General features: G+C 37.6%; 1 protein-coding gene across 1 annotated transcript; it reads right to left on the reverse strand.

Moving 5' to 3' along the window:
• Window positions 1–479: 479 nt before the first annotated feature.
• LOC121406484 (sialin-like) lies at window positions 480–14,445 on the reverse strand. Its single transcript, XM_041597496.1, has 10 exons — window positions 14,066–14,445; window positions 9,958–10,160; window positions 9,304–9,540; window positions 8,544–8,631; window positions 6,302–6,397; window positions 5,037–5,158; window positions 4,171–4,326; window positions 3,203–3,335; window positions 1,575–1,816; window positions 480–1,184 (listed from the first exon to the last, which is right to left on the reverse strand). Exons 1-10 carry the CDS (start codon window positions 14,304–14,306, stop codon window positions 1,023–1,025), a joined length of 1,680 nt encoding a protein of 559 aa, XP_041453430.1. The 5' UTR covers window positions 14,307–14,445; the 3' UTR covers window positions 480–1,022.
• Window positions 14,446–16,049: the final 1,604 nt, after the last annotated feature.

Raw genomic sequence — 16,049 nt, forward strand, 5'->3', positions numbered from 1 at the left:
GTAACACCAACATCTCAATACGTCTATTCAAATAGTTATCTTCTAAACAACAACCACACGTACATCACTAACTTGGTCAATAAGTGAGCTTCTCTTCGTTTCCATACTCTATATGCATGGTATAAAATGATGACTCTGATGAGTTTCCATAGCTGAGACTGTTTTGGGTCGAATCAATCATTGCTTTTTAAAAGACGGGACCAATAAACTAATAATGATAGTAATAGTCAGTTCTTGTATAGCGCATAACACATGAACAACGTCCCTATGCGCTTCCTCATAGGACTTGGATATCATTACCCTGGCTGTAGCTCAAGCAGCCTTTCCAGGACTCGGCGTTTCAAGGAATAAATCCTACTGGGTACCCATTCACCTCACCTGAGTTGAGTGCAGCACAATGTGGAAAAATTTCTTGCTGAAGGAAACTACGCCATGGCTGGGATTTGAACCCACAACCCTCTTTTTCAAAGTCTGGAGACTCGTCCACTGGGCCACAACGCTCCACATTGATATATGACATTGATAGATTTGGGACTGGTTGGGTCGGATCGATCATTACTCTTTAAAAGACCGATACTGAGAGACACTTGTTACTATGGTAACTATCTGATGAAACAGGATTTGTCGACAACGTCCGACAAATCATTTCATGAAACGGTCCCCTGGGAAATCTTCTCCGTAGTAAATACGAAAGTGATAGTCTATTTTAGATTGTCTTGAGTGGGGTCTTCTTTGTAAAACGGAACATCCGACGATCTTCTCTACATCAAAGATGACATAGATGGATATGCATAGCTGAGACGGATCGGACACTCAATACTCTTTACTAATCAGTACCCATGACATGCATGATGATCTTCTTCAGGTAATGGATTCGAGACTGATTTGGTCGAATCTATCACTATTTCAAAACGAGGACCCGTGACTATCTCCTCCGTATCTATGACATTGATGAATTTCCAAAGCTGAGAATGATAATGGTCGATCAGGAACCTGTTATTCAGTTCTCCGTATCGCATGATTCAAATTTTATCATAATCGCTCTCATCGTGTTCATGTGTTTGAGTGTTTTTTGATGCCCAGGTTTGTTCCTCTCCGGATGCAAAGATGAGGTAAAAAATGGCTCCAAAAGTAGTGACTCCAAAGGAAATGTAGAATACATACTGCCATCCCTCTAAGTTTCTCTGCCAAAATGAAAACAGGGGAATAATAGTTTGATGATAAACGGAATTATCATACTCATTAAAGAGGGTTCAGTTAAAACATGAGACATTAAGTTCGTGATTTTTGTAGGTTTAAAATTCATGGTAATCATTTTGGAGAACCATGAAATATGAACTATAAAGTCCGTAAATAAGTTAACTTTTTGTAGTTTAATATACATGTTTTACGTAATCAATGTCGAATATTTCATTTTTCTTTTACACGAGATGACAACAGGCCTAAATGGGCAATCATAATATTCGAGTTAAAAAAAATGATCGGTCCTAAAAAAAATTATATCGTATCGCAGCAATATTAAAGATTTTGTCCCTTTTAGGATACCATAGAGCATTCCATTTGGAACTACCTACCTGGTCTTCTGTGAACACTCCGACAAGATATGGACCAAGGATGCCCGAGATTGGTCCAGCACTCTGCACCAGGCCTCCGATGCTGCCCGAATAGGCGGGAGCGAGATCTAATGTATTCGGGAGGTATCCCGAGAACGCGACGCCAACTACTCCAAGTCCAAGAGAAATGAATGTAACAGAGAGGGCGCCATTGCAGCCTACAACAGCAACTAGAACCTGCGTGACCCCATATGCGAAAAGTCCTAAATGATCAAACACCATTAGGAAAAAAATATATATTTCTTAAGAATATTTTTTTTCGCAGAGTCAAATTTTAAAACGTTAAGTTTTACACAAAGGAAATGTTTACATATTTTTGAATTATGACCCTTGTTTACATCATCAAAGTGATGATTGTTTACGTTTAGTTCTGTGTAATTACAATACATTACTTGTGTTCCTTAATTGGTAGTATGTTTCTTTATTTTGTTGTAAGGTGGTGCTTTTTTATCTGAGTGCTAAGAAAGCACGAAATTGCTTTTAAGCAAGCAACCAGAGGACCGACGGCTTAAGGTCCCCTCCGAGTGACCTAGTAATGAAGACCGGGAATGAGGATTACCAAAGGACACTAGAGCACCAAGTTGGAAATCGAACCCAGGTCACCGAATCCAAAAAACCCGCTCCACCGACCTATTGCGCCTCCTAATTTGTTAACTATGTGAAAAAATAAAAGAATGGGAAAGATATATAGGAGCCATTGCCATGACGAGAACATGGAGAAGAAAAATGTATAGATAGGGATACTCAGACAAAATATGACAGGATTATTCCCTGAATGCTTTTCTATGGTACAAGCGTGAATAGCGTTTCTTAAAGGGATGGTCCAGGCTGAAAGTATTTATAGTGTAATAAATTGAGTAGAATTCACTAAGCAAAATGTCGAAAATTTCATCAAAATCGGATAACAAATAACAAAGTTATTGAATTTTAAATTTTAGCAATATTTTGTAAAAAAAAGTCGTTACGAATATTCATTACGTGGGCTGATGATGTCACATCCCCACTTGTTTTTTTGTATTTTATTGTATGAAATTAGGTTTATTCAAGTTGGATTGACAACTGATTTAGTGCATTAGATATTTATTGCTGCAACTTATTTCATTATAAGGGAGACATATTATTCACACAAGTATGAAATAATGAGAAAAAAATACGATTTTATATAATGACGTAAGAAAACGGAAAGTGGAGATGTGACATCATCAGTCCATGGCACTAATGAAATATTCATGACGACTGTTTTCATAAAATATTGCTAAACTTTAAACTTCAATAACTTTATTATTTGTTATCCGATTTTGATGAAATTTTGGGCATTTTGCTCAGTGAATTCTACTCTATGTAATAAGATATAATATTTTCAGCCTGGACCATCCTTTTAAATACAAATATTATTATTATTAATGCTTTTACATTTAATAATATTTCTCAAACAATCAAAGTACTCATAAAAAGGAGGGGTGGGGAGGCAGGGGACACGAAACCCCCAAGGTGTGCAGCCCCACTTTCCCTTTTTATGCCTATCATGCAAATTCCTGTCGCTCATAAAGTCGTGTGTAATTTTAGGAATGTCTTTATCAAGAACCTACCTGTTGTCACGAAGAGTTTTCTAATGCCTGTTCTTGACATGAATGCAGTGTTGATAAGATGATCAGATAGCTGCCCCCCTATTACCATAGATGCCCATTGCACTGCGTACGGTACAGCCGATAATATACCAGCCTGGATTTAAGAAAAATATAAAGAACAATAGAACTTAAATGAATTTTTGAAAATGACAATATATGAATTAAAAAAAGATATAGCTTCGTTGAATGGTGAATCTCTGTCTGACGTATATAATGCGAAATCTTATCGCCATTTATCGTCACTTATATGCCATTTGTTCTCTATATTTGTATTTAGTTGCACGAATATTATTTTTCGAATTGAGGCTCGACTTCCTTCTCCCATCCACTTTTTCCATATTTTCCTCTTTTTTTTCTTCAAATACTCCCCCTCTTTCGCCTCGTGGAAAATAATAACAGGCGCCCTCCCTGTAGCACCGCCACGGACTTTATCATAAGCGCAAACTCACAGAGATGAAATTATACTTTATTTTAGAGTATGACACTAAATCCATTTCCCAAAACCTGATCAAGAAAATTAATAGATGTCTTTGCAGAACATACACTCTTAAAACAAATCAGTCAAACGGACTAGACCAGTTGTCAGCTGGGTGCAACTGATATGTCTTGTCACATTTCTGACATTGTCAGAAATAACTATGTTCTAGCAAAATACGACTAGAAAACAGTAAAATACGACTAGAATAACAGTTGCACCCATCTGACCCTATTAACTAGTCACTTTTGACGAGTAAATTGTTTTAGAGTGTAGGCCTAACATTTTTATCAAAAGAATCAAACTATAATATGGCAACATATATAAGTACAATCAATACAATTCAATATATTAAATGTACTTGAAAAAGCGCAGTATGTCTGATGCATCAAAACGTGGATTTAACGCAGTTTTGTTAATACATTTTTTTAATAACGATGGAAGGGAAGCTTACCATAGTTAAGTCATATCTGAGTACATCATTCATGTAGATTGGTAAATTCGTTAGGAGTGTGAAGTAGCCCCAGCACGCAGTCATGTGAGCGATCACCTGAGCCCAAACCGGCATGGATGTCAAAATCTTATTCCATGGAACTCTCACTTTAGCAGTCTACAAGCAGAAGAATGATCCCCAAATCAAAGTTTCATATATCAGCAAGTATGAAAAATCCATTATTACCACGTAATTAAAAGGATAGAAAGAAAACATTGAATAGAGTCCTGGGGAGCGTTACATCAACATTTTTAAGATCCGACATCGTTCCCTGATTTTGATTGGCTGAAAGCCACTCTTCCTATGGTAACTTTCGGATAAAACGGGACTTGTTGGATTGTTCAATGGGCTTCCCCGCTCTTACACAAATAATAAATGAATAAATAAATAGATTGATAAATAAATTGATAAATAAATAGATAGATAGATAAATAAACAGATAAATAAATAAATTAATAAATAAAAGCACTTTCATGAAACGTCCCCCTGTTGTTGGAGTTCACTTTTTCAAACTATAATTCAGACCATCTTAGGAACTGGGTTTGTAATAAGAATGAATTTTTAACTTCCACCAATAATGAATATGTAGTTTTATATCGTAAGACCGCGAAGGATTGGGATAATGAATGTACCAACATGACAAATTAAACAGGATAAGTTGCCTGCATCCCCCAATTAATAGTCTTTACCCCTTCGTCTCTCTTTCTCTCTCTCTCTCTCTCTTTCCCATATTTTTGTTCATACATGCGTTATTCTCGATGGATTTTAGGTTGATACGGACCTATTCCATTAAATCAAGTCAATGAAAGAAGAATGTCACGACAAACCTTTTTTATTGATACCCCTGATTCGATATACTTTCGTTCAGCCAGAGAAATTCTTGGGTGCTCTGCAGGGGTATTGTATGCGAGAAATAACCAAGCTACAAACCAGACAAGTCCTATGCTTCCTAAAAGAGAATATATAGAAAGGGAGTAATATAGAAATAGTCTTCTTCCATGGCTTCGGCAAGCATTAAGGAATTAAATAACTACAATTGGTTGAGCAAACTGCCGTAGAAATAAAATCGTAGTCAAAAGTTTAAAAGGAGTGTAGCTCTCAATAATGAAATGTAAAGATGTGACATTAACCTGAACTACACACTCTTAAAACAAATCAGTTAAATTGACTAGATCAGAAGTCAGCTGGGTGCAACTGATATGTCTAGTCACATTTCTGACGTATATACTTGTCAGGAATAACTCTGTTCTAGTAAAATAAGACTAGAAAAATAGTCAAGTATGACTTAAAATAAGTTATACCCAGCTGACCCGACTAACTAGTCATTTTGACTGATTTGTTTTGATTGTGCAGTTAATTCAAAAAATTATTATTCAAGATTCGAATTTGTGATAATACAATACGAAGCAAAAAATCTTACGTGATTTCTGTTCTCTAACTAGTCTTGTGGTATTCTTTTGGGGAGGGGGTCAAGGAAGTATCTTATTTTTTTATCCAAGGAAGATTTAAACGATAGTTTTAATAGTTTTCACTTAAAGAAAGAGTAAAAACAAAGCGAAGAAGTAACCATTGAATCTTTTGATTAGAATAATATACAATCACTTATTTCATGTAAGGTCTTACTAGGTATATTGCTGTGAAAAAAATAAAACACAATTATTAACGAGGAGATTTGTTGCGATATAATGCGGCACATAACCAGAGCTGGTAGCTTCTGTATAACAAAACATTTCGCCTATCTTGATTTAAGGGCCCAATCCCAGTTATGATATACAACTGTACATGGGATTGTTTAAGACCATTCCCCCCCCCCCCCCCCTCCCCTCCCCTCCCCTCCCCTCCCCTCCCCTCCCCAGTTTCGATCGTCAAACCTCATCTCAGTCTTCTATAAGTTGTTGATATTCTCTTTCTTTTTACATCAGTTTTATTATCTTGATGTAAGATTAAAGAGTAATGTAGATAATGCCTTGGTCCAGGGCCATGCCGGGAATCGAACCCCGATCTTTCATGTTGTAGTCGGGGGCCTTGGCCTAGACCACTCGGCCACGGCACCATACAAGGCTCTAGTTTTGACAATGAAAGTACCCGTTACCGAATATATAAAATGGCAATGGCCATCCTCCCAAGACACCAGTGGATGCAGTCACTCCGGAAATTGCCTGACCGAGGATATTACCAAGACACGAACCTATGGAGAGAAACAAGAATCAAAACGTAGTAAGGGCAAGGCTGTAGGTTCAGTTACACCGACGAAACCAACATCAGACCGATCAAAGCTATTGCGTTATTTCCAATGACATATCATCGATTGGTTTGTAGACGGTTTCATTGGTGTGTGTGATTGTGGCATTATTGGGGGTAATAATGGAAAGACGACGATGGTATTGATGCCAAAAGCCAGTAAAGATTTTGATGAGAATGATGGAGATGATAATTATACAGAATAAAGATGATCAACACCGCGATAAAGTGGTGTTGATGTAATGATGAAAACGATGACTACGACAATGACCGTCGGTGGAAATGATGACAAAAATGAGGAGGAACGTGAAAGGAACTATGATGGCGACGACGATGATGATGATGATGCTAATTAAAATGACAATGATTGATGATGATTCTAATGATAGTGATGACCACGGTTACCATGGTGAGTGGACGCTGATGATCCTGGCCCATGATGTTGACTCTGCTAATGATTATGTTACCACTGCTGCTAGAACTGAGGATGATGATGATAATGATGATAATGATGATGATGATGATGATGATGATGATGATGATGATGATGATGATAATGATAATGATGATGATGGTGATGATAATGATGATGATGATGATGATGATGATGATAAAGATGATGATGATGATGATGGTGATGATGATGATGATGATGCTAATGATGATAATGATTATGTTGATGTTGCCACTGCTTCTGCCACTACTGTTGCTGGTGATCATGGAAGGAAAGCGAGGTTGCTAGTGTGCTGGATCATCCCCAAGATTTTGCTGAGTAAGATATACACCAAAGCCGCAGCACCACTGCCCCCTGAAAATCAGGTCGGTATGCTATGCTAGAAATTTGACAAAAATACCTTTATTTTAAGAGCATGAGCCCCCGCCCCCACCCTTCGGGTTTTTTCCTTGTCATTATTATTTCCAAACCAGCCCCCACCCCTTTATTCGTCCCATGCCCCTGCTGCTGATATTGCCACTGTTTATATATGACTAGGGTGGTGGTGATGATGATGATGATGATGATGATGATAATGATAATGATGATGATGCTGATGATAATGATGATGATGATGATGATGATGATGATAAAGATGATGATGATGATGATGGTGATGATGATGATGCTAATGATGATAATGATTATGTTGATGTTGCCACTGCTTCTGCCACTACTGTTGCTGGTGATCATGGAAGGAAAGCGAGGTTGCTAGTGTGCTGGATCATCCCCAAGAGTTTGCTGAGTAAGATATACACCAAAGCCGCAGCACCACTGCCCCCTGAAAATCAGGTCGGTATGCTATGCTAGAAATTTGACAAAAATACCTTTATTTTAAGAGCATGAGCCCCCGCCCCCACCCTTCGGGTTTTTTCCTTGTCATTATTATTTCCAAACCAGCCCCCACCCCTTTATTCGTCCCATGCCCCTGCTGCTGATATTGCCACTGTTTATATATGACTAGGGTGGTGGTGATGATGATGATGATGATGATAGGGATGACGGCGCTGATGATAATGGATAACGAAAGGTGGCTCTGTGGTAGAGCGTCCGCCTCATGAATGGGAGCTCGTGGGTTCGATCCTCGCTGAGTCATACCCGCATTTAAAAAAATGCGGGACCTTCTGTCTTCTTAATAGGCGTTCAGCATTACGATTGGAGAAGGTAATAAATAACACATAATTATGTTATGCAGGGCCCACTGGAAGAGCAGTTTCCTAACTGAAGTGGCTACCCTGGGTAAATAAAACGTTATTATTATTAATTATTAATGATAATGATGGGCGCGTCGTGGTCTAGTAGTTCTTACTCTCGCCTTTCAAACAGGGGGTCGTGGGTTCGAATCCTAGCCATTGCGTGTTTCCTTCAGCAAGAAATTTATCCACACTGTGCTGCACTCGACCCAGGTGAGGTAATGGGTAACGGCAGGGGAAGTAATTCCTCAAAAAGGCAGTGCGCTCCAGAATCGGTAGACTATATTTTGGCCGGGGTAATAAAGGAGCGCCTTGAGCACCTAGCAAGGTGGATACATGCGCTATACAAATCCTATATTATTATTATTATTATTATGAGGAGTAGGAATAGAGGGAAAGTCGCTCACCTGAGAAGGTAACAACGGCTAATCTACCTCGCTCTTCCTGGTGCACCCAATTACTGAACAGTGAAAACATGGCTGGAAATGTAAATCCCTGTTGTAATTGTAAATGTAATATCACATCGTTTTTATTCATTCAATCAAACTCAGATTGGAAAACAAAGCATGCATAAAAATGAAATTTCATCCGAATTGAATCGAAAAAAAAGAGCTTTGAAATTGTTCACTTATTTTTACTCGTACACATCGTGTTCAGTAGGCCTATATGTAAATAGGAGAAGCGATGACGTCCGTGGCACATTATATATTTTATTTGTTTAAAATGAAATATGATATCATTCATTTCTTAATTCGTCTTAATCAACATATATGTATTTATATATGTGTATGTATATAAAGGCTGTAATATTTCACATTACGTATATTAAAATAATACAATAGGCCTAATGATATGAGAGTGGCATTATAGGATCAATCAGGCTATGCAACTTTTCTTAAATAGAACAAAGAATCTAACAAAAGATTTGCTTGTTCTCACAGATAATTGAAAAGAAATTCAAAATAATTAACGATAATATTTTTCTTTCTTTCCATATATAGTACTTGATATTCAATAAATATAAACACGGATATTTCAAAGTTTCAATATCTAATGTCGTAAAAAAAATTAGGGCCTCTAAACCAAATCTGAAAGTTAATGGAATGTGGTAGAAATTGCTTCGCTTTCGTTGATGTCAATTTTTAAAAATATACAGAATAGTCTCACCTCTCCCAGGCCCGAAATAACTCTCGTCGCAAACACGACGCCAGGTCCTGCGTAGGAAGCGACGGGGAAGACCAGAGAACAGAGACTCGTACACAGCACGCCCAATGCGAAAATAAATTTCCCGCCAAATTTGTCTGCGAGCCATCCGCCAAGCAACTGAGTGAACATATAGCCATAGAAGAATCCGGCCAGGATAAACTCTTGTGTTTCGCTGTCCCAGTCGAACTCACCAATATCCTTTTTAAAAAACGATAAGTTTAATTTCGTATTTTATTTATGAAAAAACATGCCATATTATTCTGAACAAACAAATAAATTGAATTAGATTTGGTGAATTGCTCTTATACACACGATGATTCTTGAAGTATGGCAAGACATTAATTATAGTAAGATATTATTTAATTGTATGTGGCAGAGATTGCGATTGATTTGATTTCCGCATTTACATCAGAAATTATTACACAACACAACTTATCTAACAACTCAAAACTATACTACAATAATCAATGAAAATATATGTCAACAAAGTGTAAACAGAATGATAATGTAAAGGAATGCAATTAAATCAACATAATTGCAGAATTACAGGATTCAATAGATTATGACTGGTCCTCATATTGCATCGATTTCCCACTGGAACAGAAACAGACTTACCTCATCTTGCCTAGTGCTATTAATACCTCCTCGATCTGAACAGTATTCACCGCTCGTATTGTCATCCAAGGCACGAGGCGTGGACGAGTTCACCATGGCCGCCACCCCTATGCTTACCGTAACACGCAAGCAATATACCAGAACAAACCCAATGTATCCCATGGTACAGATAACATAGCGAGTAGGAAAGCAGTCCGTTATTTCTATGGACAATAAACAAAAAAAAAATCCAATCATGGTAATATTAATAAGAATATTAGTATAAGATTTCAAGGCGAAAATCGTAAGTATTCTCATAAAGTTAATGGGGGGCTTTTTTATTCTTGTTTTGTTTACCCTGCTCCGAAATTTATTGGATATCCATTAATTCATTTTAAAAATTTGTTTAATGCATGACAATTGACAATTTTACGAGACTGGCGCTTTATAAATGTTTATATTGTTGTTATTGCTATTATTATTATTGTTATTATTATTATTGTTATTATTATCATTATTGTTGTTATTATCATTATCATTATCATTGATATTATTATCATTATGATTATTTGTTATCATCATTATTATCATTATCATTACTGTTATCATCATTATTATTATCATTATTATTTTTGTAGTTATTATATTCGTACTTCTTTGATACTTCTATTAATACTTTGAAACCACTGCTTCTTCTGTGACTTCTCTCTCCCTCTTCCTGTGTGAGTTATGCTACAAATTAAGATGTTGAAGATTATACGCACTGGTCAGTGGCGGATCTTCCCCAGGGAGGGGGGACGGGATGGATGTGCCCCCCCCCCTTGAGAGCCAAAATGAAAAAAAATGATGTAAATATACCGTTATGACTCAAGTGTGCCCCTCACTCCCTCCTTTTTTTTTGGGGGGGGGGCTTGTCAAATTTTCATCGGGAGAATATCTCTCCCCCTTTGAAAATCCTGGATCTACCTCTGGCAATGGTTGTGTACATAGTAATAGCTCCATGGTTGTGTGTATGTGTGGAACTTTTCATATACTGCTATTTCAGATTAAGCTATTGTAGAGCTGGTACATACAAAATCCAAATCCATGTTTTATTGCTCGAAATAAACATCACAAATGAAATACCTCGAAAATTTGTTTTGCCCAATTAAGCACCAGATTGGCTTTGAATAGCTCTACCCCCTTTGAATGATGAACGCCAAACAGGCCGGTAGCAGCAACTCCCATCTTTTAACGTGGTCTGACGCGGCCAGGGTTTGAATCCCCGACCTCCCGGTTGAGAGAGAGACGCTCTACCAGCTGAGCCAACACACTGGTGCACATATACATGTGTAAAGCCAGCCTGACACTTGCACGATTTTGTGTCACGCATTTTTTGTATGACACGACTTCGTGCCAGTGCGCAAACTAGTCGTGTACTGGCGTGAAGTGTGCGTAAACATGTCGTGACTGCTTGCCATGTCGGGACGAGAATTTTGAAATGTTCAAAATTTTGGTCACTACAAAATTTAGCGACCGGGTCGCGAACTATGCGCAAACTGTTCGTGAACTCGTCGTGAAATCGTCGGGACGATGCGGGAGGATGCGTGCCAGTGCGTGGCAGTGCGCGCCATGCCACGACTGTCACGAATAGTTCACGAACAGCTCACGTCGTGTTCACGAATAGTTCAGCACGACACCGTCCGAATTGCGCAAACTCGTCGTGCCAATGCGGGAAGTGCGTAAACTATGCGCAAACTATGCGTGAACTCGTCGTGCCAGTTCGTGTCAATGTGGACACTGACGGGCACGCATTCGTGAACTATTCGTGAACTCGTCGTGAACTATGCGTGACCAAGTCGTAAACAGTGCGGGAGCCTCCCAATTCGTGCCCCAAAAATGGCACGACTTGCCACGACAAAATCGTGGCCAAAAGTCGTGCAAGTGTCAGCCTGGCATAAGTAAAAAATATTCTTGTTTTGTGATCTGCACCCCACTCAAGAAGGCATTTGCTCACTCTCCTCTCTTTTTTAAATTTGGTAGTTTATCTATGGGTAGCCAAATGTGACATCAATTTAATCAGATAATAAATTTATCATTACACTTGTCATTCAAAGCAATAAAAATTGGTTGTAAATCTGTTGAAATCAGTGGCGTAATGAGCAAAAAAATGAGGGGGGCTATAGATAAAAAAAATGGCTTATCGCGTAAATTCATAAAATGTAGCGAGCGAGCAAAAATATTTAACATTATTATTGCAAAAAAACCAATTTTGCAATATTAACAAAACTTATATTCAGAAAATAATTGAATATTTCACCCTGCTCTCTTTTACTTTGTTTATCGTAAATAATTGGGGAAGCCCCCCCCCCCCCCCCGTCAAAAACATGGGAAATATTCCAGCAATGACAAAAAGCATCGCAGTGTAAACAGATTCTGAAGACTTTTAGCATATTTTATACCATATTAAACCGGAGTTCACAATACGAGTCATAGGGTTTACTAGTCTGCAGGCACAGACTCTGATTGAAACTTTCATCAACAAGTGGGTCTCAACGCAAAGACTAGCACATACAACACTTGCTGTTTCAATTCAGCGAGAATGTCTTTACTTCTGTACACAAGGCATTAATAGGATGCACTATCAGACCCTTAACTGTGTTTGCACAGCAGAAGGGGATAACATCGTTCACATTTCGTGATAACAAGTTGTTGAAAGCAAGTGATCGATTTGATAAACTTTGGGGCTGGTATTAAAGAAAACATCAAAGTTATTATAAATGTATAGGCCTACTATATTGGACTTTGTGACCGAACTGTCTAAACTGACCTTATGTACATGTCTATCTTTCTGTCCCGTTTTGACACGCCTTATCAATTCCGGTGTAAGTTTTGAGCATTGAATTTATCGAATCACGTGGACATAATCATTTTGTCCGGCCAAAGAAATTCTCATTCAAAACTTATTTTTCATACAATGTGCATGAATAATCCAGCGAAGTCTAATGTGATACTCAGTAATTCCTTTACCAATATTTCTGGTCAGTCACGATGTATTTCTTTTTTTTTCTTTTTTTTATTTATTTCATTTGATTTTAGTCAGTAAAGTTGACGAATTTTGGTTACTATACACATTTTACCTGAATTCACGTCAGTATTTGAGCAATTTGGGGTCAAACATGCACTTACATAATGTTAGTTAATATGCAGTTTCGTAGTTTACACAGGCGTCACTAGTTTTGGTCTCCTCAAAAGTTGCGCGAGACTTGCAAGTAAAAAATCGCGAAAAATATCGGGGGGGGGGGGCAGGTTCCGCTTCCCCCGGGCCGAGGTTTAAAATGGAATTTACGCTCAGCTACGCTCGGATGATTCAAGAACCAAATTAACGTGTTTTCAAATTCAACTCACTAAATGAAGAATAACAATAGGAAGTCATTTTTCTTGAAAATTAATGAGCCGGAAGAGCAACATTGTCCTATGGTTTCAGGGGTCTATTGCAGAAAGAGTTGCGTTTAAACGCAAGTCAAAAAATCAACCGCAAGTCCCAAATGCGCGCTGTTGATTGGTTGAAAATCAAGTTGCGCATGATTTTTAGAGTTGCGATTGATTGCAACTCTTTCTGCAACGGGCCCCTGAGCTGATGAAACATTGCAAATTGATCGTCTGTCCAGAATAAAGGAATAAACTATTTTTAAAATATTTTTTTATTGAACAGTTTTCGACATAGGCTTCATTGCTGTTCTGTGTTAAGACGGACATTTTACAATACATTTACTTTGGCGCCTATCCTCCGTACGTCGACGAGCAAAAAAATCCATCGTGGCGAAATTTTTTCTCGTCGTCGAACATGGCTTGAAGAGCGGGGTGGTGGGCGTATGACAGGCTCTCTAATTTGTATACTAAAATGGTGATTAATTTAAATAACAACTTATTTATATATAAAGCATTCATTCCTATTTATATTTCTAATAAAAAGAATAAAAACAATCAATATCAAGAGTTCTATTTCTTGATATCGGCCCTAACTATGATCAATGCCTGCTTATTCCATTGAGCTGGAATGTAAAGGCATATAGGGAGGTAAACTCGTCTCCATGGTATAGTAATCCCCTCAATGAATTAGAAAAAGTATTATTATTTTTATTCTTACCAGCCTTTAGATTAGATTCAATAAGAGGTTTTGTCTCATCTCTGTCTTCATCATATTTATCATCATCATCATCGTAGGTTGTCTCTCGTCTCGGAGATTGTCCGTTTTGATATCCTTGGTAGCTTTGTGAAGTTATTTTAACGTTGCTATTTCCAGGATCACTTCCATGTGAGCTCGTGTAAGACACTTCAGTGGATTTTACCGAGTCTGTCCTTTCATCTGGGAATTTATGAGAAAGCATAATTTAATCGGTTCTATCAGTGATGGATCGATCAGCTTAAGATCAAATCAGCTGGCTGTATTAACAGGTTGTCGGTTGCTCACTGTCCTACTTCTTATTTTGAATTTCCTGTCTATCAGTCTCTTTAATGACCCAACCTCTGAACAAGTGAAATAGTTTGGAAAATTAAAAATGCTGGCCGAGTTAAAAGATAAATAAATATGATCTTTGCCCCCAGAAAAAAAAGAACCTTGGAACCATGTACTGGTCATAAAGGTGAGACTAGATCTGTAGACCTCATTTCTAAAAGGCTCTAAATCCACTTTTGATATTTTGCAGAAAAAGAAAATCAATGCATATGGCCTACCAAAAACGGGGGCTCAATGGTAGGGGGCCAGAGCAAAAGGACCTGACACCCCCCCCCCGGGACATATTTCACTTTACAACTATTTAAATTGTAATTTGGTTTTGACTGGAGTAGTTTGCATGACGGTCTTATCATATCGTATCCGATATTTGCATACCTATGTAAATACATACACGTCCCATTAAACTTCTCTGCACATTAAATAAAAACAAATTATCATGATAAGGCATTTTTTTTGTATTTGTTTTATGTAGGCTTTGCTGGTGTAGATAAGGAATATCAAAAATCACTACGTCATTTTCATGCGAATTGTTAGTTTATACCTTATGAATCAGCCGATTTTTTTTAATCGTCCGTAATCTTATACCTTGTGTTATTGACCTATGTACTTAAACATGTTACGTATGTCACGTGACTGGACACATGAACGAGAAGTCCACTGTTCTTGTACTGTTCTTGTGGACTTTTAGCATCGGGTGAAGATGGTTAGTGGGCACCCACATCCCCCCCCCCCCTTAAAAAAGAAAGAAAGAAAATCGACCTAGAAAAAAATAAGAAAAAAAATAAAATGAATCGGGTTTAAGATATTGAGGACTTTCTAGGTATTATTTTCAGTCTGTCACATTTATCAATATTTAAATTAATACATATTTTTGCTCTATCGCTTTTCCACTTAGGTCTACGTGTCCATTCCCCTCGTTCGCCATGTTATGTCCCTCAAATTCTTGTTTCATTATGCCACTGTTATTATATTGGCGGGCACTTGACTTAATTTTGATCAAAATCCTTATTATTGTCGTCATTATTTATGTTTCTGATCCTTGTTGCGGTTATCGGAATTATCTTCATCGATATCTCTCGTTTTCTTTCACTCGTAAGAACATTGAAAGTAGTATCAAATTCAACATTCCCACCACCACCATCATCGTCCCCATCATCAACATAATCATAATTGTCATCATCATCATCATTGTCATCATCAATATCATCATTGTCATTATCATCGTCGTCGTCATCAATATTATCATTGTCATCATCACCATCATCAATATCATTATCGTCATCACCATCATCAATATCATTATTGTCATCATCACATCATCATCATCATCATCATCACATCATCATCATCGCCATCATCAATATCATTACTGTCATCATCATCATCACCATCATCATCATCAACACCATCATCACCATCATCATTATCATCATTATTGTCATCATCATCACCATCATTAATATCATTATCATCATCATCACCATCATTAATATCATTATTGTCATCACCATCATCATCAATATCATTATTGTCATCATCACATCATCTTCTTCATCATCATCATCGCCATCATCAATATCATCATCACCATCATCATCATCATCAACACCATCAT

Source organism: Lytechinus variegatus, chromosome 1 (genome assembly GCF_018143015.1).
Source record: "Lytechinus variegatus isolate NC3 chromosome 1, Lvar_3.0, whole genome shotgun sequence".
Taxonomy (NCBI): Eukaryota; Metazoa; Echinodermata; class Echinoidea; order Temnopleuroida; family Toxopneustidae; genus Lytechinus; species Lytechinus variegatus.